Source organism: Trachurus trachurus, assembly GCF_905171665.1.
Source record: "Trachurus trachurus genome assembly, chromosome: 1".
Classification (NCBI taxonomy): Eukaryota; Metazoa; Chordata; class Actinopteri; order Carangiformes; family Carangidae; genus Trachurus; species Trachurus trachurus.
In genome coordinates, this window is record NC_139891.1 from 12,948,730 (window position 1) to 12,975,978 (window position 27,249).

The 27,249-nt window shown below is 42.1% G+C and overlaps 3 protein-coding genes across 3 annotated transcripts in view; 1 reads left to right on the top strand and 2 right to left on the bottom strand.

Annotated features, from left to right (window-relative positions):
* Window positions 1-8,265, bottom strand: part of ube2o (ubiquitin-conjugating enzyme E2O) — a 33,560-nt gene extending 25,295 nt beyond the window's left edge. The window contains exon 1 of the mRNA XM_084001405.1: window positions 7,745-8,265. Coding sequence (XP_083857531.1) covers window positions 7,745-8,188 — 444 coding nt within the window. The 5' untranslated portion in view covers window positions 8,189-8,265. The remainder of the gene's footprint in view (window positions 1-7,744) is intronic.
* A 3,273-nt stretch (window positions 8,266-11,538) lies between these two features.
* On the top strand, window positions 11,539-14,118 carry aanat1 (arylalkylamine N-acetyltransferase 1; the record flags this gene model as incomplete). The annotated part of the gene is made up of 3 exons (XM_084001614.1): window positions 11,539-11,686; window positions 12,160-12,314; window positions 13,813-14,118. 3 exons carry the CDS (start codon window positions 11,539-11,541, stop codon window positions 14,116-14,118), a joined length of 609 nt encoding a protein of 202 aa, XP_083857740.1.
* A 1,372-nt stretch (window positions 14,119-15,490) lies between these two features.
* Window positions 15,491-27,249, bottom strand: part of LOC310989735 (inactive rhomboid protein 2-like) — a 29,710-nt gene continuing 17,951 nt past the window's right edge. The window contains exons 8-19 of the mRNA XM_083976882.1: window positions 26,747-26,856; window positions 26,221-26,439; window positions 25,872-25,983; window positions 25,391-25,465; window positions 24,948-25,109; window positions 24,391-24,476; window positions 24,202-24,265; window positions 23,976-24,070; window positions 23,552-23,627; window positions 23,367-23,467; window positions 22,582-22,735; window positions 15,491-18,014 (exon numbers count right to left, since the gene is read on the bottom strand). Coding sequence (XP_083833008.1) covers window positions 17,583-18,014; window positions 22,582-22,735; window positions 23,367-23,467; window positions 23,552-23,627; window positions 23,976-24,070; window positions 24,202-24,265; window positions 24,391-24,476; window positions 24,948-25,109; window positions 25,391-25,465; window positions 25,872-25,983; window positions 26,221-26,439; window positions 26,747-26,856 — 1,686 coding nt within the window. The 3' untranslated portion in view covers window positions 15,491-17,582. The remainder of the gene's footprint in view (window positions 18,015-22,581; window positions 22,736-23,366; window positions 23,468-23,551; window positions 23,628-23,975; window positions 24,071-24,201; window positions 24,266-24,390; window positions 24,477-24,947; window positions 25,110-25,390; window positions 25,466-25,871; window positions 25,984-26,220; window positions 26,440-26,746; window positions 26,857-27,249) is intronic.

Sequence of the window (27,249 nt, forward strand, 5' to 3'; positions counted from 1 at the left end):
TGGGCGGGCCTTGGCAACGACCCGTTGTCCCGGATTACACCAACGTCTGCCAGCCTACAGTACCTTGAGCACCTGCAGACAACACCTGAGCAAACAGGCTGAAGGATGATGCATATCAACAACCACGCGCTCATCCAAGGGTGTAAGTCCTGCAAATCTGGAGCAGTGTGTGCAGCGACACTACATCAGCCTCAAAAGGTCATGAACTTACCAGTTCCACTGACGCCATTTGTAGCAGGTTAACACAAGCACACACAAGATCAGTGTCATTATGTAAGTAAAAAAAAAAAAAAAAAAGGTGTGCAGATTGAATCTGACAGAATACATGGTGTAGAGGTAATTAGCACGTCTAGACTAAATAAACAGAAATCACTCATGTGATCACTGAGTCAGCTCAGTGGGGAACTGGAGCCACCGCTGACAGACACTTCCACACACAAAACACTCATTTATAACATAATCAGCCTGACAATATATGATTGGAGTTCAGTTTAGTACTTGAAATATTATTCTTAAAAAAAAAAAAAAAACACCTCTTTGCCTCCAACTGTGTTCAGTAATGCTATAAAGAATTTAATTTTACAGCTTTGTGTCTTGAAAGCATTTTAGCAGTAAGATGATCTCCTTCCAAGTGCTTAGTAATCTTGCAGCTAAAATGCTTTTGGAGGAGCCAAGGACTGGACAGGAATGAAAACCATTTCTGCGATCACAATCTGAAGATGCATGCGAGCAGAGGATGCTGACAGAAAATGTGTGCAGTGAAGTGACTTGACTGTTATTCAGCAGTCGGCTCTCAGTGGTGTTTCTATCCTGTAGGTCGGTGAAGGTGTGACGTGTGCAGAGGGCAGGACCGGGCCGTCAGATGGGAGTCGCCCTGCATCACGCACCTGCATTGCTGCCTCCAACTACCACTTATTTGAAGTTTAAAGTTTCTTAATTTAGTAATTGTTACAGCTTTAACTAAATTAAACCATCATGTCTATGTTTTAACCTGATAACTGATAAATTGTTCCTTGACTTCTGTGGAGGAGCAGTTCTTTATCTGCATTCCTGTCCTGCGTATCTTGTTTCTTCTCCTGAGAATTTACAACCACAAGTCTGTGCAGCCTGAAATCACCGACTGTCAGCCAGAGCCAGACACTGAGTCCTGCTTACTTGTTTTCCATCGTACAAGAGACTGGATTGTTCTCATTTCGGGGCTCTCACTTTGTGGGGACTATTGATCTGTGAATAAAGTGCCGAGCCCATTTTGTAAATGGTATGTTTAATAAAAATCACAAAGACTCGCAGGGCCTCAGAGTCTTTATCCTTCTTGAGATTTCCACAACAATGATCAAAAGGGATCCTTGAGAGTCAGAAAAAATGACTGACTGCCTTTACAAACGATGCACAGTGTAGAAAGACTGGTTCCACTTTTACAGAAGCAATACATCTACTGTACAGCTGTTTGGCTTCAATTCCAGTGCAAATAAAACCAAGCAGGGAGAGGAGATTGATTGTGAATGTATGACATCATGCTAAGGTTACAGGACAGAGGGTGGGGTCAAACAGTGCATATAAATGCTCTGCAACCTGCGGCTGTACTGCACCGTATCCTCTGTACAGAAAGCTTCTCTCACCGTAGTTGCTTTTAAAACCTGACTGACAGTGTCTCTAAAACCAAAACAAAGGCTATCAGCACAATAAAAAGCAATGATGAAAGTAGTAAAACCCCAGGAGTCTCCTGCTCACTTCATAAAGCATCAATGGGCTTTATTTAACCAAGCAGTAAACTCTGAGGCTGAGAAATGATGCCAACGTGGAAGTACCAAAAACTGCTGAAATGGCCACTCGAGGCCGGATCCACTGTTACGATGACCAACTTTACAGCAGAAATCAAAGTATTTACGCCCTGGTACAAAAATTCCCCTCTTTGTGACAATTCTGTTGGTTCACTTCACCTTGTGCCACTCTCATAATTTATGATTTCACGTTTTGGTGGTTTGGTTGTTCTCCCTCCCTGGTGCCATTTCCTTTATGGCTTGTTTTTTGTAGGTGGAGAGTGATGGCGCCCACTTTAAAATTACATCACTTTTACCTCTACCCCGGCTGCCTGCCAGCCACGCCATCACATGCTGCTTGGCACGGTCCTGTAGATAGGGCAGGTGTTTTGTCAACAGCCCCAGACTAAAAGACCTATATATTTCATACTAAAATGAAAATCCCTTTATTGGAAATTCAGTTGTATTAAACCACTGAATCTGTATTTGTGAGCACAGAGAGTAGGACAGATGGAAACTGATAAGATGTGAATCCAGGTGGAACCAGGCTGAATGCAAATAGCCTGTGATGAGCCTCAGCCATATACTACCTAGTCTTATTACAGTATATTCTTTTTTTATTTTTTCTAAAATCAACAGTGAGGTCAAGTATCTGCAGGCCTCCGAGAGAAATTATTAAATGTAAATCAAATCAGTGTGATGGTGGCAGTTCTTGGGAAAGTGCAAACCTGAGGGCCGAGCAGCAACACTATATGATTTCATCCTCTGACAGCACGCCACAAGGGGCTGGGAATATGAAGTGGATTAGAGAGCAGAAGGCAGGACCTTACCATTTCAAGGACTGAAAGTCTACACATTATCATAACAGCCATCTGGTACCAAACTGTCTGCCTGTCTCATTACCTCCTTTACAGTCAACATTGTTATTCCATTTCATTTACTTTCTCCTTAGGATTTTGACATCCAGGTTGTCATTGGTATTCAGTCCTTGATTTCCCCATCTTCTCTATCCACTTTGCCCCCAGTTGTTTGCCCCCTCTTCCTCACTGCTTTTCCACCATCACCCTCTTTCCCTCTGTAGGACAGTTCGTCCGCCCTGCTGCACCCTCCCTGTCATCATTATTACCACACCAGCCTCCTCCCCCTCCCACTCCCACCTGCTCCACCCCAACAGTCCCAGGGCTGCTGCTCCCAGAGCTTTTCAGCTGACCTCGGCCCCTCGGCCCCAACAGCCACCTTAACAGCTCAGCAGACCAGAATTGATCACGCCATCATCACACCAAACACTAGGTCAGGGCAAGATGTTGAAGAGTCGTTGAGTGTTTATCCAAAGCCGGACATGTCGGCCGACGGCCACGCACTGCACTGCTACGTCCCACTGCGAGCTACCTGCTGCAGTGCACTTCTGTGCTCGGAAATTTCAAGGTTGTGCTGCAGCAACAGGGCTCTTTCTCTCTCTCTCTCTCTCTCTCTCTCTCTCTGTCTGTTTGGTGGTGCCGACTGGAGACTGAAGCAGGCCCAGACCAACCAACGACACAGTGCGTTCAATTTATGATTTGTATAATTGTGAGCTTTTCTTTAAATCGCAGATAATGTAGAATCCTACCAGTATTGTTAGAAAAATCACCTACTTCCAAAAAAAAAGAAAACCACCTAAAACCACAAATTGAGGGGGAGAAAAATCTAATTGGGTGCCATGGCAACAAAAGCCTTGCAATGCACAGGAATCCTGAAAAACCCCGTGCTACACGTGCTGCATGTTAAAGAACAGTTGATCAAAACCTTCAGCAGAGACATGTCATGTTGGTGTACTCGTGTTATGCTGCATTTCCCTGCACGATCCCTGAAACGTACTAGCTGTAACCCCCTGAATAAAATCAGTCAGATATAATACATTACAGTTATGTAATTCATGCTTTAACTATTGAATACTTATTTTATAGTAAGGTGGAAATTGGGGTCAGGATGGAGTGGAGATCAGCATTAGCCCTTGTGGTAATCTGCACCTGCTGTGAGTGGTTAAGGTCAGCGAGGAAATTTATCATCTTGTTCCACAATCAATCGCACCACAGAGGCAGTGTCCTTCTCTCTGTCCTTACAGGATTATGCATCTATTACTGTCTGATTAAAAACACAGAGGGTTCAGATTCACTGAGCATCTGTGTCCTTCTGCAACACAACAGCATCACTTAAGGTGACAGTTATTTGGTATCAATAAAAAAAAAACGAACAAACAGTGGCTGCACCATCCAATATCAGATATAAATATAGATACAGTATAATCTAAGTTTACCAGACTGTAGATATTGTACGTGGCCACTGTTTCATTCAGGCCCTCCAGGCAACTGCTTCCAAGCCAGCCATGTTCCTGACTGACTCACTATCAAATCATGTGCTAAAGTGCAAGCTGTGCAGCTGACAACAACAACTGAGCTGCAATACCTGCACTGGGACTCAGATCTAAGTCCCATCTCTGCCTCTTATCAAGATTTCCAAGGGTGAAAAAATGTGATATGTTCAAGAGCAGTTGTCAGCTGGTGTAACTTCAGCCAACCAACCAGCCCTTTTTGGAGGTTCCTAATACAAACTAGTCAGAGAGTCGATAGCAGATAGGCGATAGACAGCGACAATAGACTCGATCAAAAGTGGTTAATCTGATTGCAGAAGCAGCTAATTTACTATAAACAGCCGATGTGCAGAGCAGACGTTGTTTTAACACCATGGTGCAGGTGCACCAACATGGTGTGTTTGTAAGCGCCTGTATGTGCAATTGTTTGACAGCTCTAAATGTTCAGGACCAACAGTACAGCTGCCATTTACCTTGTGTCAGGATATGTTTATGGAGTTTTAAAAAAAAAAATAATAATAATAAATAAAAAACTACATTACACTGAACTTACACAGATGCTTAAGTGAGTGATATCTATAAAAAAATACATCAAGCTTTACATCATCTGATAGATGTATACTGTAATATTTTTGTAGAAATCAATTAAACCGTTTATGGATAAACAACACAGACAGACAGGAGTATGTTTTTGGCTAATCCATATTATGTGACTCCTTCAACTGATAAGAACAAAAATCCTATAAAGCCATAAAGCTCTCATGCTCGTTCAAAACAAGGACTGCCTAAAAGGGTGTTATACCCAGATATTAAATATTAAAGCAATATGCACCTATAAATATCATCATATCATCCAACCAAACACAAATGTTACTAACTTGGCACCAACAAGACTGAACTGAGCATCTGTGTCATCCACATCTCTCCACTGACTTTGCAATAACAGTGGGTGATACGAAAACAAAACAAAAAAAACAATTATTACTACTACTAAAAGGTTCTCAAAATAAGTGGTGAGCTACATGTTTACTGGAAATTAGGGAATAATGTTTCTCTCATTTTGCCAACCCATCATTTCATTTTTTTTAAGACACAATTGTTTCTACTTGAGAACTTGTTTGGCAACATTTTTAATTACTTTTTCTATATAACCAACAATATTTTGTGACTTGAATGATTTTTCACTGTCTTTTGTGTTGCTGTTCCTTACGCAGTACATCTCCAAAGGGGTGTGTCCTGTAGCTGTGTGCCGATGTAAATGTTTTTTATGGAGTCTGCAAGATGCAGATAAACTTCACTATCAGCCCCATTTGGCCACACAGCTTTTGAATCAACTCAGCCAAACGTAATGTGAGAAGTGTGTGTGTGGAAGTGATCAGTGTAGCATCGTGCATCTTCAGTGGGTTGGCTACTCTGTTTAGTCCACTTCTGTTTCTAATAATAAAACTGGTGCACATTCCTGGTTGTTATGAAATACACAGGTTCAAGTTTTGTGTTTATTTATGGTCATATGGTCTCCTATGTCCCAGTCCGATGCCAACTCCCTGTTGCAAGAATACAAAGACGACAAAATAAGCAAATGCAATACAACAACGCAAAGAGAAACTATGAAGAATGAGACTAATCACCGTTTATCATTTATAATGACCTAATCACTGCAGATAAACGCCTTCAACAAACTGAGCTTTTTCTGTGAAAATCCTTTTGAGAAACTGGTTTTATTTACCTCCAGAGAAACTCTAACATGGGAGGCAGATTTGAAGCATCCCCATTTCTCTCCACTTATCACTCCTGAGAAAAAAACATTTTAGCCAAGATGCCGCCTGCATAATAAATAAAACTCATAATTTTGTGAAAATATCACGTGGAAGATACGCAACTTTGCATACTGCAGGAAGTAATGATGAATTATTGATCAAAATCTTCACTGTGCTCTCAGGATATAGTACATAACGAAGACAAAGGCTGTGGAGACAGGACGTGTGCCATATGCATATAGGCAAACAACAAATCACATTGTTGTGTGTGCACACACACCGACACCATAACATAACTACTTAAACAACGCAGAGTGAACGGCACATGTTTGACCACTAGCACATACTAGATCCTTTAGGGACACAAACCAGTAATGACACAGCATTACCAGCCCACATGGTACTGGATGTAAACATTGGTGTCATTGTCAAAAAAAAGTCTTTGTTGTGACAAAAGGGTTGAATGATGCTCTGGCCAGAACTTTTCTCATTGAGTCAACAGGACAAAGCAAAGCAGCGCATGTCCCTAAAACTGGCTTCTTCTGGTCCCATCCTGTGTCTCTGAAATGAGCTTGTTCCTGAGCGGTCCTGCTCTAAACTCTGTGACCCTGTTCCACAGAGCCCAGGAGAAATCTAGACAAGTGCTGGAGAATTTGCATGTCAGCAGGTTTCTCATTTCTTCGCCTATCACAGACACATTTGTCATTTGGCTGTAGAAAGAAAAACCAAGCTCAATTTAACACTGACAAACAACAATCGACAGCCAACTGTGTCTCTACATGGAACAGGGTGTGTGACAATGGTCTCTTTTACCAAACAATACCATGAAATCTTGACTCAACTAACACTCTCCATACCACACAGAAAAAACAGCTATGGCCTGTAGCTGCTGTATCCACATGACTCTGTAAATACTTGCTGCTTTTGTTAGTCTGAATCAATTGACAATTGACAAGACAGAGATAGGCTGCAAGTTCCACTTTACGTCTTTGTAGTTTTATGACACTTTAAAGAGCAGATGATTAATCAATAGTGACAATAATAATCATCCTTGGAAATTGTAAAATAATGAGATTGGGGCAGCTACTCAACTAACTTTGAGCATCAACCTTCAAATGGCAGCTAAATGTGCAAATATAATATGAAACAGCATCAGTCAATCTCCACCTGAACAAGAAAATGTTTGTTCTTACACTAGAAAAATGTGTTGAAATGTGTTTCAACGCAGTTTCTGTGAAACATTTGCAGACATCAGTGACCAGGTGAGGTGAGGTGAGCCCTCTCTCCACCTTGTGTCCAGCACCGTCACCAATGATGACAGGTGAGACTGGTTTGAAATAGGTGTGGGTGCATGTGGGATATTGTGTAAATAAACAGAGGTTAATCTGTCATATGTAAGTCTTTGACAATACTTGGTGTCAGGCCAAGTCACACCCAGCTGACAGATTCAAAGATAAAGGTAAAGGGGTTTGCTACCGCGGACCTGCACCTGCCAACGCCTTTGGGTCCATCCCCGGTGCAGGCAGACAGACAGAGAGACAGACAGACAGGGGGCTGGTGCCGTGATGGAGGGCGGCTGGCTGCACGCAGTCAGGTGGAAAGAGGCTGATTAGCCCGGCAGCACCAGCTGAGTGACATGAGGCGCTGAGCTACACCGCTAGTTAGCATGTGTGCTTCAATGCTAGCCAGTTAGCAAACTGGGCTGTGCGTTTAAAGGCAGACGGATTAGGTGAATCTGATCCCCGAGAGGACAGCAACGTGGACTTATGTCCTCAAAAAACAAAACAAAAAAACACACAGAGACAACAGGTAGTGAGAGCAGAGCAGCCCTCATGTCGGGCTCAGTGTAAACACTTCACACATTAGCCGTGGTGTGGTACCTTTGTCTCCCTGATGTCCTGCTTCCCTCCCTCTGGGTACCACTGGACGCGGACAAATCCCCTACCGAGAGGCCGACTCGGGGTGTCCACAGCGCTCTCGGTGTCTGAACCGCCCGGGGCTCGTCCTCCGCCTCCACCGCCTCCTCCTCCTCCTCCTCCGCCGCCGCCGCCTCGCCTCCCTCCGCCATCGTCGAGGTCCGAGTCTGAGTTAAAATCCTCCTCGCCGTGGATCATCCGGACGAGGCCATACCGGACTGAGCCGCGATACCGCCCAGAGACCAGGTCGTGGGAGAACAGCAGCCGCTGGGAGCCGTCCGCCGTGGGGGAGAGAGCCATGGATGGAGGCTCCGAGCCCGGGCTGGCCGCCGGGGAGAGGCCCGGGCTGGGGGATGCTGCTGCCGCCGCTGCTGCTGCTGCCGCATCCGCTGCTACGGGCTCCGCCATCGCTGCTGTTGTCAGGGAGTGATGCTGGAGCGCGAGGATGACGGTGGGATGAAAAAACAGTAACCTGGAAGCAGCGGAGTGCACGTGTTTACGTAGCCACGGAGAGCCGCATTACCAGCGACGGCGCTGTACGTAACTAGCGCAGTGTGTGAGCGTCATCACGCAGTACGCGCCCTCACCACCGGGCGGCAGTGTGGGCCACAGTCTGTGCAGGTAAACTCTTGGACAGGTACACAGTAAACTACAGCACATGTATCCTCAATAAATCAGTGGTTATTACCATCAATCTATCTAGCATACTTTTTCTCAGTCGCTTTGGTGCTTGGTTTCTCACATACTATCAACATTTGCACAACAGAATTAGTAGCTACAAACTGCAAAACCTAGTGGATAACCTGCAAAAGTGTGTCACTTGCTCAAAATGGATCGTTCATCCCTCAAAAGCAAGTTCATGTCAATGAAACTGTCATTGTCATCAAAATGAGAAATCTTGACACCATTGTTTATTAGCAAGATAGTCAAATGGCTTTGTCATTATGACAGTATACTCAGTAGCCTAAGTGTTCAATGCAAAAAAGTCAGATCTTTGTGACACTACCTCAAGACAGCACTATACACTAGCTACTTGTACAGCCATTTGTTTACAGCCAGTAAAGTTATACATTACTGTATTTAGTGGAGTAACTGAGCACAAGACACTGAATATGTATGTTTCACATTTTTACTGCATGCTCTTTGCAATTCTAATTTGTTCGCAGCATTGTGCAAAATAAAAATACACTACAGTCATCTTTTTACAACAAACATAAAAAACACTCTTTGGGTAGAGCTGTGCACAAGTGTAAACAATATTGCAGTACATATTGTAACTGGACATACAGAACTGTAAGTCATTCCTGAACATCCAGACGTTCCTGTCTGTCTGGCCACATATTCATCTACTGTACATCACAGCGAATATCATCCCTTGCAATGCAGCGAGGAAAGTATCTCCTCGACATGTTGCATCCATGGCTGCTAGCATTCATTTGGGTATGTGGACGCCAGTTCACTTCCAGGCAGAGAAAAACTTCTCCATTGGATTTAGGAAGTAAGGAGGGAGATATTCCACAAGCATCCTTTAATTTGCTGCAAACCACTGTCTGACCAGATCTGAGTGGTGAAAGCATAGGCTACATGATCCCAAACGACACCATACTTGTATAAAATTAGCTTGACAGATTTTGACAACTAGTTAAACATTTTTGTAGGTACAATAATGACTCCAATGAAATGAGGACTATTAGTTTTATAGGGTATAGTTCATTTTGACTGACATGACATAAGCAAATGATAACGTTATAAAACAGCAGATAATTATATCAAAGCAATTGATTTATGTCCAAAAGCATTTGCAATTTTTTCAAACGAATGATAAACTGCTATTATAATGTGCACAAATGACTAAATGTTGTAGAGGTTGAACTAATAATTATGAGAATTTTCATTCTGATCTGAGAAATGCAACACAGTGACTGAGAAAAACTGTAAAACAGTTTGCTGACATTACTAAACAGTGAAACTTTCTCATACTCATAGGGAAACTCGTTGACTCCTACTCTGTTCCTCTCAGCTGGAGCCCTGAACAGCTGCTTCCTCTAGTCTAGTAGTAAAGTTGAAGACCTGCTCTCCAGACTGCTTTACAGTAGGCTATGTCTATATACTGTGGATGGTATGGTCGCGTGTGGCAACTGAAGCTGGGCTAGACGCTTCATCTTCCCTCCCTCATTGTCCAGCTGTGATTTGTGACAGTGCTACAAAGATTAGACACTCTAGTGGACTATCTAACACCAATGAGTCAAACATCTGTCTGCCTGTTGCCATGTCTTCTTTCCCTCATCTCCAACCTCCTCTCTCTCATTCTCACTGCTTCCATGTTTGCAAAGTTCTTACAGAAGTTTACCTGAGGTTTATCTGTAGCAGTAACGCTGACAGAAAGATCTTCAGTCTCTGCATAAATGCACATCTCGGTGTTACTAAATTAAGGCAATGATAGCAAGATTAAAGTCTTGAAGAAATATTCTGATGTAAAAAGCATGGGGAGGGCCAGCACATGTTGGAAAACAGAAAAGAAAGTGAAAAGATGAAGATGCGTTTGTCTCTCATGGTTTCTAATAAGTATTTAGGCCTACTTAATATCTTGTTTAAGGAAATTAAATTTGTCATTGTTGTTTAATTATTCAGTTTCTGTTGAGAATTTGTGTTGTATGTCCACTCCGGATTTTAATTTGATAACATACATGACATAAACAGAATTTACGGTTATAGTTGTTGGGGTTTTTCCCCCAGAAATAAAAAAAAAAAGTGTGGGAAGAGCTTTGTACAATTTAAGCTCTTAAGTTTTATCTGGAGGTGGAGATTATTTCCAGTCTTGTGACCAAGAGTGACAAGAGTTCACCTGCCCCTGGTGTCAGTTTGTGTTAATGGACCACAAGCTTATGCCTCTTACCTGTGAGAAACGCAGTGAATCATTAAAATCTGCTAGTGCTAGATTATTAAACAAGGGTTTCATAGTGAAGGGGAAACACGGGTTGATTTTAAATGTCAACAACTTGCTGTCCATTAAACAAAATATGATTCTGAAATTCTTGACATAGCTAATTTAAAGACTGAAGAGGTGACAAACAAACTCCTACACATCCTGTAATCCTCTTACTGATCAGGAAAATAAAGCGTGGAAAAATCGTGGTCTGGACTTAAGTAACAATGGAAAGTCCCACTCAGAGAAATCACATGAAGAGTGGGATCCTTAAGATGGCCCAGATAGACATCAACAGACAGCAGCACCTGTCTCCTCAGTGACACTGCAGGCACTATAATGGTCAGCCAATCAGAGCAGCCCATCCACACCACTCTCCACCGGCAGGTGAGTCACTTTGTTGATTGTCATACCTGGAATTACTGGTAGTAACGACTTCATAAGTTGTTATGGGAACTCCAGCACATGATCAGTCAAGTCTAAATCTGCTGCGGGTGTGAGGGTGGCATGACGAGGATAATTCTCAACACACCATGAGCCCTCCTGACCCCAACTAAATATGTTTATTGTTGTTGTTCAACCTGCTCACGGGGAGCGGAGGGTTTGGTCATCCAGCTCGCTTCAGGATTACAACCAACCTCCGCTGTGCGCCGAGGGTATAAATACTGACGGTGCGCCGCGCTCTGCTCAGTCCCCACGCGCAGACCTGTTACGCACGGATCAGACGCTCGACTTTCAGGAGAGACCAACAGAAAGTAAGACGAGAGTCACATCTCAGCGCCGAGTTCAACCTTTTATTCCACTTTAGGCCGTTCGAGGAGAAAACAAGACCATGTCCGTGGTGAGTGCGCTGCCGTTCATGAGACCCGTCCACATGCGCTCCCCGGTGCCGCGGGGCCGCCGCCACACGCTGCCGGCCAGCGAGTTCCGCTCCCTCAGCCCAGAAGACGCAATAAGTGTGTTTGAGATTGAGAGAGAAGGTAAGATGACTCTTTAATTATATATCACTTCCTATGGCTTTTTAAGGTGTATCCATACAGTAGTAGATTAGACGTTTTCTTTGTTTTGAGGGAAATTCTATAATTCATCCAGTTTTTGTCACAGCACATTCAGGTTCACATTTATTAATATAAAGATCACCCAGACTCAGTGATAAAGAGTCTGTGGGCAAAATAAAGTCCATGGTTTCGCTCTTTTCCAGTTACTATTTGCTTATTGTGAGTTTTAATGTGTTGATTTTAATGTTTTTCACATAAGTGATGCGTCCAATTGTCTCTAAACTTAATAGCATCCGTATCTATGAATTAGTATATCCATTTCATATCACATGTCAACAGAGTATTATGTCAGGTAATACAGTGAGAACCACCCTGCTCACTTCCAGGCTCCTTGATGTGTAAGTTGTGGTTGTGATCACTCTGACCCTCCTCCTTCCTTCTCCTCCTCCTCACAGCCTTCATCTCAGTGTCCGGTGAGTGTCCTCTTCACCTGGACGAGGTGCGTCACTTCCTCACCCTGTGTCCAGAGTTGTCTCTTGGCTGGTTCGAGGAGGGACGTCTGGTTGCTTTTATCATCGGCTCACTGTGGGACCAGGAGAGGCTTACCATGGTAAGATTGAGCAGAGGACACCTGGACAGTGATTTACCTCAGGCTGACTGGCAGGGACGATGCAAAACAAGGTTCAAAAGAGATTAAGTGAGGAGCTTTCTGGTACAATGTTAATTCATCGAGTGAGGGTAAACGTTATTCATATCTCTACATCTTATAGGAAATGCAGATCAATAAGAGTAAACTTCAAATTCCAGTTTAAGAGTATGGTCTCAATATAGCTATACATTTTGGAGCATCCTGGTGCTGCAACAAAACTGAAAGATTCAAGATTTTAAGATTCAAAGGTTTTTATTCCTCTAATGATCCATGTGCAGTATACATGGTGCTCTTGAGACAACCAATAAAGTAGGCCTACAGCATCTAGAAGAAGTGAGAAAAACAATTAAGTTCCATTTGAATAATTATTAGAGCCAGATTTTCAATTAAATTTTGTATTACGATCTAATTGGCAAATGAAAATTCACTGCTTTTTTGTAGTTGACACTAATGTTATTTTGATGCATCACTGATGAATCAAAGATCTTTGTGTCATCTCTTAAGACTCCAAATCATCCTGCTCCCACTGAGGTTCAGTTTGCACTAATGTGATTCTGGTGGCAAAAGTACAAACACTCAACTCCCAACAAGAAAGGATGAATCAGAACTTCCTGTCTAACCTTTGCTGAACACTGCCCACTGGATACAAGAAACTGTTCAAATGTAGTGTAACAATGGCATCAACAGAGACAAAAATCACACAGTCAGCACACCTACTCTGTGTCTGTGATTTGCTGCACAACAAACTCTAAAAGGTTTTAGAAGATTAGCCTCTAGTAGCTGGAGCTCAGACCAGACCAAGTACCAGACCAGCCGGTAGCAGAAATACCCGTGTGTGTACTGGACTAAGTAAAAGTATGTTTTGTTTTGTTTTTTGTTTTTTTTATGAAGTCTACTTCTATCATGTAAGAGAAAGAATGTGTTGTATTTCTGCTTTTGGGTTACACGGCCTTCCTTTAACAGTGGAGTACAGACAGTGAAGTACAGACTCCCAAACAGCAGGCGCTGAGAACATTTACGTCTCCACAATATTGGAGTGATATTTGCTTTTATTTTTGCAGATTAACACTTTAAAAAACTCAGTATCAGTTAACAAATGATCTTGCATCAACACAGACTTCACTCTTAAACATTAGATGAAATTCAGATTCAGATTCTTATTGTATTAGCTTCAGCATTAAAGGGTTTCTTTATGTGCTGATACATTGATGCAGCACAGTAGTAATAATATATGACACTGCAGAATTAGTACTTTTACCTTTTATACTTCAAGTAGCCAATAGTGTGTTAATAACACTTGTGTAGTTGTGCTGGACCAAATCATTTGCTTCTGGTTTAACATGTATCATTATTTTCCTGGTGACACTTCAAACATCTCTGTTCACAGTCAACAGGCCATTTGACGATAAAGTAGCCTACTCACCTGATCTTACAGGTCTGCTCTTCCTCTGTTTTCCAGGACGCCCTGACTCTCCATAAGCCTCATGGGTCCACCGTCCACATCCACGTCCTCGCCGTCCACCGGACCTTCCGCCAGCAGGGCAAAGGCTCCATCCTGATGTGGCGCTACCTGCAGTACCTCCGGTGCCTGCCCTACGTCCGACGCGCGGTGCTCATGTGCGAAGACTTCCTCGTCCCCTTCTACCAGAAGTCAGGGTTCAAGGTCGCGGGACCCAGTGACATCACGGTGGGGCCCCTCACTTTCATCGAGATGTTCTACCACGTCAGGGGCCACGCCTTCATGCGCCGTAACAGTGGTTGTTGAGTGCAGAGAGGGACTTGGTGTGGATTCTCCCTGGTTATCTTATCACTGGTGGTGGTGGTGGTGGGACTCCGACCCTCCTGGAAACAGGACGAGGGGACGTCCGAGCAGCTTTGTTGTTCACGAGCATCCAGAGCAGTGATTGTGTTTGTGATCATCACTGTGAGTGAGATGTGTTCAGCAGACGGCACAGTGTGTGTTTCGGACTGCTAGTCTGCAGAGAACTGAAAACAAAGAGCTGCCAAAAACAGCGATTTGTAAAAGTCATCTGATACCAAGAAAACATTTTTTTGTGTGTGTACAGGATATGAAAACCAAATCATTAGAGAGAATAGAAAAGCCCCTTATTTCAGAATTCTGTTTGTTTTTGTATGACACTTTTCTTTCTTATGATAAATGCTGGACATTTATTATCATATTAAATAGAACGCAGCTGCCTTGTTTCCTCCTTTTCCCTCTTTTTATACTTGTTTGACCAGTCTGACTAAAACTAGAATGTACTCCTTGATCGTGTGTCCTTAGTTTTGTATGAACAGAATATGCACAGCTTTAGTGAAGATACAACTACACAATAACATGCCAATATAAACTCAACAACAGGGGGATATCAGCAGATCAGTCAGATAAGGAAGGATGAAGGACTTGAACAGTACGAGACACTATGAACGGTCCTGTGACCCTGTCCACCTCTGTCAACATGTCCCAGCAGTCTGTGAAGGCTGTCAGGTATTGTAATTTACTTCACAGGATATAACTGGGTGTTGTATAGAATAAGCCTCCTTGTGCAAACCTTGAAGACAGTCACCACCTTTGCCTCCCAGAAGTCTTGAATCAAGACAATATATTGTTTTTTATATTGTTCTGTCTTAAAATAATAAAGAATTTATTTTATAGCACATCTGTTTTTAAGTCTTTTCATTTACCACGTTAGCAATACAGTAGCTATCGCAGTCATTAAGAAAACACATCTCACCAGAGAATGCAGGTTAAAGTTTTCAATCTCACATGATCTTCATAAACAGGTGGATTTTGCAGTTGTTACCCAAGAATTGCTGTTGCCAAACCATTTTTTAGGGACTCCTGTCTCCCATGATGAGCTGAAAACTGTTCTTGACGTTGGAAAAAACAATCCCACCAGAACTATTTAGAAATGATTTTCAATCATATTGACACTGAATTATATTGACAGGAAGGAAGTCTCACGCATTCATACATAATAAGATTTACAGAAAATACATTTTGCACTTACTCAATTTATTGTATGGTCAAAACTCTCACTCACAACTCGATGACCGACAATATGTTAAGTGTACAAGAACAGACATACACACACATACCTCATTATTAATAGAGTGACATTTATTTTTGACTTGACTGCTTTAGCACACATAGGTTTTCACATATAAATCGGAAGCAGAATAGTACCTTCACCATGGTCTGAAATTATTTTTTTTAAGTTTCCCTTTTGATTCCATTAAAAGTAGAAAAAGGTTGAAATTATTTTGGTCCCGTTGCAGACACGGAAGCATAACTGCTGCGTATTGTCACAACTGAAAATGTGGACTGTTGTGGTTCAGATCAAACAAACAACTACTCACATGTCAAAAGGCACAGAAAAGAGGTTTTCCTAAGAAGTAGATGTCATTGTCACACTTTGCCCATTTATGCTGCATGAAGGCAGTGCCGTATGGCTTCAAACAGATGACCCTCACCACTGAAACACAGTGGTTTTAAAAGTTGTTCAAAATATTTAAATTGTCCAGCAAGAACCTACTCCGCATCGTGTTTTCAACAACACCAGGTGATCAGTGAGTCAGACCTTAGGACGAACTCACATAATCTTATTTAGTAACTCCCATAATCCTCCACACAACAGTCATGGCCGTGGCTTTCCTAACAGCTGGGGTCAGAATCCTCTACAACAAGATAACGTTTAAAGCCACGGGCGTGAGAAATGTTTCACTTCAGGCGTCAAAGACATCAGAAATCATAATGTTAAACTTGTCACATTGTCAGGGACCCATGAGAACAGTATCACCCCCACTGTGGGTCACAGACCGCACCCCCCCCCAAAAAAAACAAACAAACAAAAAACAAAAAAGAACGCAGGGGACAAAAAACATTTTCCACATTCCACACAGTCCCTTTCCATTTAGGTTTGAAAATCCTATGTCTGTGGCAACATCAACAGTTAAAACTGTTTAAAACCATCTTTCTTGCATTGTTTTTGTCAATATAAAACATATTAAGGCTCAGACAAACATGAACAACATCTTGTGACATTATTTTGACTCGAAAAGAAAAGAAAAGAAAAAAACAGTACAAAAACATTCTTTGATCTAACAAAAAGGCCTGTTTAGGTTATTCCTCCGATAATAAATATAACTTCTCTGCGGCGTTGTTTGTTTTTTCTGACTAAACCAAGAAAAAGGTTCAGGCCCCACTGTGTTACTGGACGAACGTGGTCAAATTGAGCCAATGTGAGTAGAGCTTGAGTGGAGACTTCTTGTGGCAGTGACATAGAGAAAACAGAGTGATTATAAAGAACAACATGCATAATATACTGTATGCAGCAGGTGAAGTTGCTTTGGTAGGTTAGGGTCAGATATGTGGTCATTCAGTAAGTTGAGCACAAAAGCTTAACAGGGCATCTTTATAAAACGGCATAGTCTGTTTAAGGCAACTAGTGGTTTTTTGATAGAAATCTTACCTTAGTTGACCATTGATGTTTTACTCTAAATACCCCAGCTGCACGGTTAATACTCAGAATATTGACATGCCAAGTGCATACGTACAAAAAACAAAGGTAAAAAACTGTTTTTACATTGAAAGGACTTCATGACTGTTAAAACGGAGAGGCAGCAGCACTGAGTGGCAGCTTTTGTAGTGTTAAACCCTGTGTTACTGAAAACAAGAATAACTAGTAAGAGGCATCTGATGTAGCTGTATTCACTGGGAGACAGGATGCTCGACGATCCACTATGGCCTCAGTCTTCCTTCATTTCAGCTGCTTGATCTGAACGGTGTTAAAGGGAAAGTGATTGTAGGCCAGAGAGGCCCATGTCTTCTTTCATTTGGCTTCTTGAGACTGATGAACAGTCTGTTCTGTAGAGCTTTTCCTTGGGTGCATCCAGCCCTCTGTTTTGACATCCTGAGTATCTTCTTGTCCACTGATACTGATCCTCTAACCCATTATCAAATTAACATGCCAGGTAGCGCCAGACTTGACAGAGGATTAAAAAGGTTAAGTTTTACAGAAGAAAGCAAATCTGCAGACTGATGAGAGGAGACTTGTCCAGCTCCCTTCACATGGACTTTAACCATGTCCCTTGAAGAGCGAATAAAAGACATGATTGCCTCGTTCTTAGAAAGGACGGCTGACCTGGAAACATTGACCTGGCTAGAAACTAGTGCATCAGCAGCACAGACACCGGTGGTCATCCTAGACATCATCGGGAGCCTTGTGACTAGTGCACCACGTGGTTAATATCGTGGTCTATGTCGTACTTTTCGCAGAACTTGCTTGTGAAGGGCAGGCAGGTGAGATGCTCCAGCCAGTGCCAGTTAATGGGGTAAATATAAAACCAGAAGATCAGGGAAGAGAACAGCCCAGTGTAGGCCAGCATGGATGCAACGATGAGGATACGTTTTCGGTACATGTCAATGGTCCCAAAGGTGACGTATGGCAGGAAGGCGAAGGACAGTAACAGGCCACTGAGGAAACCGAAGATGTGGGCGATGTTGTCGATCCACGGCAGCAGGCCACAAAGGAAGAGAAAGAGGACGATGCCCAGCAGTTTGAAAAAAGCCTTCCACGGCTTCTCCAGCATCTGCCAACCTTGAAACAGCTCAACAAACAGGCAAGCGAGGAGACCAAACTGAGACCCTGCTGGACCCACCTGGAGAGAAAAAGCAAGCAAAACAAGGCAAATCACATATTACCGCATGATTCAATCTAAAAAGGATTTCATTCAACAAAGAAAGAACAAATGGTTTGAATCTCGATAAGAAGTGGAAGAAGTTCTATATGCCCACTTATGAAGAAACACACTTTAAACTGTATTACATCATGTATGGCTAAGCAATGGACACATGCATGACGCGCATCATCTCTGAGGTGTACTGGTGATAAAATGCATACATCCTGCTTACCGGTGACGCAGAGCTTTTATATGACCTTTATGATCGTTGTCAGCTTTGTTGTTCATCTATATTCGCGTCTGATACCTGAACACCTGCTCCTTGACAGATAATAAAGGACTTAACTGTCCATGTAGGTTGCTCATATAGATTTGAGCTTTAATGTGTCACATGTGATTGTATTCCTCCAGACATCAATATTGTATTACATTTTTATATTACGTTATATTTAATTTATTCTCCAGTGGTACAGAGAAAAACAGAGTAATATAAGTGATGTTGTTGTAGATTAAACATTTGCCTGATTTGTGTCTTGCCAAAAGTTTAACTGGGTGTTAGCCTGTTTCCACACATTTCCAAGTTGTTTAGTTAAGTGAAAGTGACACATTCAGTCAGATGATGAGGCAAACAAGATGGACTCATGTTTTGTAATTAAGACACACAGAGAGATTTAACCCGATTACCAAATCTTGGCAGCAGGGTCATACCATCATTCTAGGTAACAATTCTTTAGGTTGACTCATGGGAAGCATTGATAAGAGACTTCATCTTGCATTAACTCTTAATTAATGCGATGTGGGATGAAAGAAATAAAATAAAAGTGACAATAGTAAAAGCAGAAGTATTGCATTGATGACAAGTCTGGGAACATTTTGGACCAGTCTGTCCATGTTAATCGTAACAAAGATGTTGCTCTCGCTTACAGACAAAGACCTTATTGGACACACACTCTTTCAATTTTAGATCTAGTTCTGGGGTAGAACTGCAGTTTGTGCCCCCGGGTCAGGCAGTAAAGGTGAGCAGATTAGAGTGACGTCAGGGCTGAGTTTGGAGGCTTGGCCTGGTCGCAGGCAGGTGGCTAATCTCTGGAGACATTAAACTCAAACAGAAGAGAGCATGGCACAGCACTCCACCCACATGCCCCAGACACGCAGGCCGACACGGTGCTAACACGCTTATCGTCACTCACCGTGTGGGTGAGTGGAAAAATAAAACTGAAGCAAGGGGCAGTGATTGAGAGGACACCTATGCTAACCTAGCACATTAATGAAATGAAATTGAAATTGGTTAAAGAAGTTGATGAAATTAACTCAAGTGTTAGTTCAGGGTGTTTAGCTTTCCATTTTACCACTGCTACTTTTACTTCAGTGAATGTTTATCCAGGGAATGTTTATCCTGACACTAGGGAGAACCAAAATCACATCAAACCAGGTGTGCTGCAGCCGACACCTCGCGACACATCGACTGTCCTCACTGGGAAGTGACACGTGACCGCCATCGTTAAAGAGTAACGTTAAAGGTCCAGTGTGTAAAATGGGAGGAAAAACGTGACACGTGGCATTCAGATTCTAGATCAGAGCGCTCACTCGCACAGTCGCACTCACCCCTTCCGTCGGCACAGTGACGGTGGCCTCCCGAGGACAAAAAAACATGTTTACCACGACTGGGACGGCTAGGAGTATTTCGGGAGCATGGAGCCATGAGGTGGTGGTCTAAACCATTTTACAATATGTCTGCTGTTTCCTCCCTCGTCTTCACTTCTGACTTCTCCTTCATTGGTTTATTTATGAACGCGAAACTTTCAAAACGTGCTCTCTGGCTGGCTGGATTTTCCGTTTGGGCTGCCGTACAAACATGGCAACACTCTCTAAAGCAAGACCTTTGCTATAAATTTGTTTGGTTTTCGTAACCTTATAATTCTTCTTTTATATATTATATAAAAGAAGAATTATAAGGTTACGAAAACCAAACAAATTTTATTCATAGCGATTATACACTTATACAAATATATTCACGGGTAGTATATTCAGATTTTGCCAATAAACCTTGAGAAATATTACACAATGGACCTTTAAGGATCTAGGCTTGTATCACTAAGAAGTTGGTACCACTAAGAGTAATCAGAGATGTCTCCTGAGTCCTGTTCAAAAAACTTTTACTAGGGAAAAGTGAAAACTCTTCTCTGAATGTGTGATGTGGCTAGATGGTGTTATACTTATATCCTATCAATGCAGTACATCTCATTTGGATCTTTACTGAAGATCCAACACTCTGCTCACAGCTAGGTAAATTATTATAAAATATATATAATTATTAACTACCGCTATACTAAATTTAGGACATGATTTGAATAGAAAAACTAAACTAACTTAAATTAGTTTGTAGACTAGCAACAATGTAGTGGAGACACAACTTTATTATTATTATTCCAGTCAAAGCTCTTCGAGTCATTAATGCTCAAGCCTCAGGGTCTCCTTAACTCAACAGTTAAAGGATAATCTACTTAAACTGCCTGTTAAAGTGGCTTGACTGCCCTGTGTTGTGCCTTGCATGTGCTTCCTCTGGTTTATTCCTGGTGTGTGAAGACCTGTGAGCCGGTCAGTGCTAAGAGAGCTGGGCAGTGGGATTTCTGGATCGCACGTCAAGGTACGTCACACTGAGGGCTGCCTCATGTCACACCACACAAATATCAGATGAGAGCAATTAAGGTCAGTTTATGAGGAAGATGAAAGATGTCTCGATGACATCAAGACAAGAAAACTGAATACATTTTATATATAACTTGTTTAAGAGGCTTAACATGAAGTAAAATCAAAAATTATTATTTATTTAAAATTAAAAAGGCACATTCAGGTGTGCCTGGATGAAACCTTTGTGTTCCTAAGCTGTTTAGACCAAAAACCTCATCAGACAAGTTTAATCTTTGTAACAATTGTCTTTGTTTAAAAGAGAAAATGTAATCCAATTCAGTAAGTACTGCAGCCTTTGCTAACCTGCACAATGGCATTAGGCTAATCTCTTAAAGGCAAAATTGGGCTTTGCCGACACAATGAAGAAAAGTGACATGCCAATAAAAAAGTAGGTAATCCAGACTGTGTTCTTTTCACTCACTGGGTAATTTGCACTGATCAACAGGTCGTTCTCTGTAGACATTATGAATGATGGATGGAGCCTATTGTGTATTGTATTGGGTGTTAATAGCACGTGCAGACACTACTAAAGTAGTAGTTGGTGCTAGTATTAATAGTAATTGCAACACACACACACACACACACACACACACACACACACACACACACACACACACACACACACACACACACACACACACACACACACACACACACACACACACACACACACACACACACACACACACACACACACACACACACACACACACACACACTTTAACAACTTTCCATCAGCACAGGACAGGATATTACAGTGTGGAATAACTATGATAGCAATGTCCAGATATAAAACATATGCTGTGTGAACAATGGGGTGTCTCAGCATAAATTAGTAAAAGGCTTTAAACTGACTAAATACTTTACCATGGAGACAGGTTCAAATTTCTGACTGTGTTTATTGGTTGATTGTGGCCAAAAATCAACACCGCCTGATCAGTAGTGCACTCAAGGCCTAGTTGGATGACACTGCTCTTTTCACAGGGGTGATTCAGCCACACTGCAGTGGTCTCATAATGTGCTGTCAGATTGAGCTCAGTTTCTCCAGTCAGTTGCACAGTAAATACCATGAGGTGTTTTCCTGTGCTCCTCTAAACCTCTCTAGATGTGGTCGTCGGGGCTGCACCAATAATCCCCAGCAGGAGAAACTCCCCTCCAGTAAGTGAGCTACTGTAAACTAAGCTGAGCTAAGCCACTGAATGAGAACAACAGATAAATGAGCTGTAGCTGCAGTGAAAATATAAAAATGAGAAATGAAATTAATTAAGATGTTTTCACTCTATCAGAATATTTTCTGACAGTATGACTTGAGTGGTAAATGCTGTGTTGGTGGTATTTACATGAGATGTACCTGCTAATAGATACAAAATGAATACAGAGGTGGTTGGTCAGAAGTAAAGTGGAAAAGGCAGCAACAACAGCAGCCTGGGAACTTGGTGAGGGTGGCAGCTCTGGGTCCTTAATTTACACAAGAAATATAACATACATTTTCTTTTTCCACAGCTGAATACCCCAGACACTGGACCAGCTCATAAATCAGCATGTATGACTGCGTGAGAGTGTGCGTGTGTGCTTATGTGCATGTGTCAAGTGTGAGTGTTTCAGTAATAGAAATAAACCAGCTTTCCTAGCAATCCTGACAAAGGTCACTGTAACACAATCATGCTGGAGATCAACACAAAAACTCTACACACATCTGTAAGAAAAGCTATTTTTCCCTCAATATATATAGTCTATTGGCCTGGGTGTATACATACGGATCATCTGGCTCACCTTTTTGTGCAAAAAGAAAGAAGAACTTGTCCTGGTGTGTATGTCCACATGCACATGTCATGAGTTCACGTGAAGGGCTTACCTCAGCTCTGTAGGGCAGGAACAGGGCAGAGGCAAGGTTTCCGGTGATTCCACTCAGGAGGTAAATGATGGAGATGCGGACCCACCCTGCCAGCTTCTCCAGGTCTCTCAGTATGGTCATCTGGAACACCACTGACACCGCACAGTGTAAAAGCCTGCACACACACACACACACACACACTAAAATGACATTTCTGTGCAGTCTGCTGGTATTTCCGCCAGGCATCAGGTCAAATATAAATACATATTTGCAAACACATTTTTGCATGTTTGCAGTTTTCCAATAAGCACTCTTTGTCCATTTGTTTGCTCATTTTAAAGGCAGTCCTGAGGGATTTTCCATGTGCCTTGTATTAGCGCTAAGTATTACAGTTCACATGTGAGTGAACAGTTCACAAGCATGGGTGCCTCAGTTAGAAACATTTCATTATATTTGAATCCTGAATGATGCCGTCAGCACATTTTATAATCCTTCAAACAATTTAGACAGCTAATTGACTCACCATAATCATTTCAATACTTTGCCATGGCTTATAAAGCATTCTCCAAGTGCTATTTAGAAGTTATTAAGTATTACTACAGCAGTGGCTACAGCTATATTTGAATGGCTGAGTCAACAGAAATGGCTTGTTAATGGCTAATATAATGGCAATATGAGTTTCAATGTGACGCAAACAAAGCAAACATATACAAGAAAATCAATAAATAACATTGAAAGCCTCATATAAATTTGAAATAGAAGTTCAGTCTTTGTGTAAGGATGTTTGTGAGTGGTGCAATTTATACCCAGCATGGAGGAAGAGAGAGAGCCAGAGACGATAAAACTGATCTGGAACATCAGGGTTGAGGAAGGGCAACAACCCACACACGTCATCCAGACAGTGGACCTGCAAAAGTGCGGTACATGGGGTCAGACATTTTCAAACACACAGACATACAGTATATACACAAAACATATGCACACATGCTACCTGTGAGCAGAGTGTGGCATCTTCATGGAAGTAACCGTGCATGAAAGTGCAGTACTCTCTGGTGGCGATCTCACATCTACAGGAGGACAAACAAAAAGCGTAACTATAATTTTCTCCGGATGATTTTCCAATTGTAGTAAATGAAAAGATTTTTTTTTAAGTATATTTTTTGGCCTTTTTGCCTTTATTTGATAGCACAGTGAGATAGACAGGAAAGGGGGAGGCAGAGAGACGGGGAATGACATGCAGGAAAGGTCTGCCCGACGCAGGATTCGAACCGGGGACGCCTGCGTTGAGGACTATAGCCTCTACATGGGGCGGCCGCTCTAACCACTGCACCACGCACCGCCCCAGTAAATGAAAAGATAAAGATGACACCTGCAGGCCTTGAATCCAGTAAACAAACAGCAAAACTGTGTCTCACCTGCCCTTGGTTCCTATGCAGCATGGCCGTCCCTTGATATTACAGTCCATGTGTCTGTACCCTGTTTGGTTCCACTTCCTGGGATATGTACACACCTGGAGAAAGGCACGTAATGAGCGACAGCACAGACGCAGGATGATACGTGATGATACTTCACATTTTGAGAGGATCTGATAAAGAAGCGGATGCTGGTGTAGCAGCTTAAGTAGCAGCAATGTCTCCTCACCGGCCACTGGGTGATGTCATCTGGCCACGTATGGGGCTCGGCGGAGGCAGGCTCTTCACACACTCTGGTCACAACATGCAACACGGGAGGAAATGGGAAGGTTTGAAAATATTTACTTGTTTTTATTGTTTCTTAGAAGTGTTCTGCATGTCATGCGGCACTGTAATCTCACACTGTACATATCCTCACCTGGGATCCTGGTGACAAACAGAACCAGAGGATCTGGGGATGTCCGTGTTCTCATTGTTCCATTTAATAAACGTGGCCAGCGTCTCCTGTTTGCACAATTACATTATAATCAGTTTCAGAATTTATTTTATAGGACCACATGGAATTAAAAGCGCTTCCGGATTGAGCATTTTGTACACTATCAAAAAATATACAGACATCAACTAAAGTTTTAAGGGGATAGTTCAACATTTTGGCAAATTGGACAATTGCCATAATCACTTTTCGGCAAGCAGTCTCTGCATTTGCCTCGAAAACAACTCTGTCTCTGGTCCGTCTCTGCTCCGCCGTTCTAAAAACAGCTTGCACCGACAATTAAAGGTAACGAACCTACTCTTAAAACTATAGGGATTATGGCAATGGGCCAATTTGCCAAAATGTTGAACTATCCCTTTAAGAAATGTTACTTGACAAGATATGATTGCAATTTCAACAAACAATTAAAAAAACAGCCACACTGTCTTTTTACACTGATGAGCTAATGTAATAAGCATGAAAGTGCATGATAGACAACATACAGAGCAGCCGGTGCTGAGGGTCTGCACACATCCAGAGTTGTCATTCTGAACGCAGCATCCAGACTCTCTCTCCAGGTCTTTGGCCCTTTGGATCAGACTCACTATCTGTGAGTCCTGGCGGATGCAAGGTGAAAACTTGGCACCCAGGTGGATTAGGTCCTCCTATGGAGAGGTAGGAAATCAGTGTGAAAATACACACATTTGCAACCTAAACAGGAAAAAAAAATCTATTCCTTTCGGTGTACTGAACATGGCAGGAAGTAAAGTAAATAACAAAGGTAATGCCACATCCATTATATTGTGAAAAAGTAGAGAAATGGTAACTGTTATTTATATGTGACAGTGAGACGTTCACAAACATCCAATGTGTGTCCAGCCAGGTGGGGAGTAAAAAACATACAGCATGACAAAACATCTCAACTGAACTGAAACAAGGGACTCACTGAGCTGGGGCCAATCCAGAAGTTCTCCTGTTGGATATACTTGACACTCTCATAAATGCCTTTGTTCTTTAGCACCTGTAGAGGGCGACAGGGGGAGAGAGTTGGCAATGTAACTGCTGAGTGGACATAATCTGAATATTTAATCATTTGAGTGTTTTCTAAGTAAAGAATAATCCATACAATAAATACTTTTTTCTCTTTTAAATTCATCTTTTTGTTTTATGCAAAGTGTTTATGTAGAATGAAAAGAAATGTTTCATCACATTTCTAGTATTTTACTTTCAACCTTGTATCGACTGAGCAGATACAAGTACACTGAAATAATATTTCTCTGTAGTTTGTACTTGTAGTTTCATTTTCAAAAGCCTTTAACCAACAATTCTGACACCAGAGAGTAATACTGTAAAACACAAAAACTGAAGATGAAGATATTTATCAAGAAAAAGTGATTTTGTGAGGATAGACTCGGAGCATCACTCACCAGTTCAGACGTTGAATGTTGCGCGAACCCCACAGGGGCAAAACCATAAGTGCAACAGGCCAGCAATGTGATTACTATATGTACAAATGTGATCCAGTAAGTGAAGTAGGGCCTGAAAAAAACAAAAAAACAAAATTCACTGTAAATCAGTCAAACGTCACCTTACAGGGGAGAAGAATGGAAACACTCAGATCTGTCTAAAAGTCTTCTTAATGCTTTTACTGGTCAAACTGCCAATAGAACAAAACTAAAAAATGAAACAGGTGATTTCAGTGGTTTGTTTCTCACAGACAGAGGTTCAAGTTTCATTTTTTGTCAGTGCACACATTAGTATCTGTTCATTGCCCACCTGTGGCTGTGAAAGTCGTCCAGCTGCTTCTGCACGTTGCTGCTGAGGCTGCGTCTGTAGTGCCGGTTCAGCCACTTCCCCACAACGCCCATGCCGTACTGGCGCTTATGTTTGTCAAATGCAAAGTGCTTAACTTGGGAGGCGATACGACGGCCCCGACGAGGATGGATCTTTTCAGGCAATGCTGTTGGCGTCTTGGGCGTCCGAGACACGTCTTTACTGGAGTTAGGAGGAAGACAGGTTGGTGGAAAGAGAAATGAAAAAGAAGAAGACTTTCAGTGACTTTCACTAACACCTGTCAGATGTAAAATCTCTGATGCTTATGCAATTAAGAGTGTTGATAAAAAAAGGCCCTGCTATGTATATAGAACATAGCTTTGAGAGGGACACAAGGCTTGATTACATTTCTGAGAACTGGGATGCCTTGGTGGTTCACCTGGTAGTACATTACCACAAAGCTCAGTATCTTTCTCGAGAAAATGCTCTCCATCTTTAAAGCATTGTCCATGGTTGTGCATTTACTCACAGGCTTGGGAACTTCTGGTCAGGCTGTTCGCAGGGAGCGAAAGCTGCTGACATGGGAGGAGATTCAAACACATCATCAGCCATCGAGTACAGTTCATCATGGGCGTCGACCTAAACAGCAGAGGTCACAGAGGAAGAGGGAGTGCAACAAGAAAAAAGGGGAGAGCGTTAGTTAATGACCAGGCCATGTTTATATGTTGAGTTCCTGTTTTGGTTGCGGCAGACATCAGTGAGAGAAAAACACAGAGCAGCTTCCAAGGAGTACATGTCAAAACATTGTTATTTTTAAATTATTTTCTAAATAAACATTCATGACCTCTCATGTCCAGTTTGCAGTTTTTAATATTCAGATTTTACAGGCTTTCACACAGCCACTGATCAAGTGGTCACACTAAAAGTCAGGATGAAACAAAGAACTAAGACAAAGCCTAGAGAACGCGTTTAGACGCATGAAACTGAGAATTTTATGGCATGAGAACTGATCATGGTGGTTGCTAATTGGGG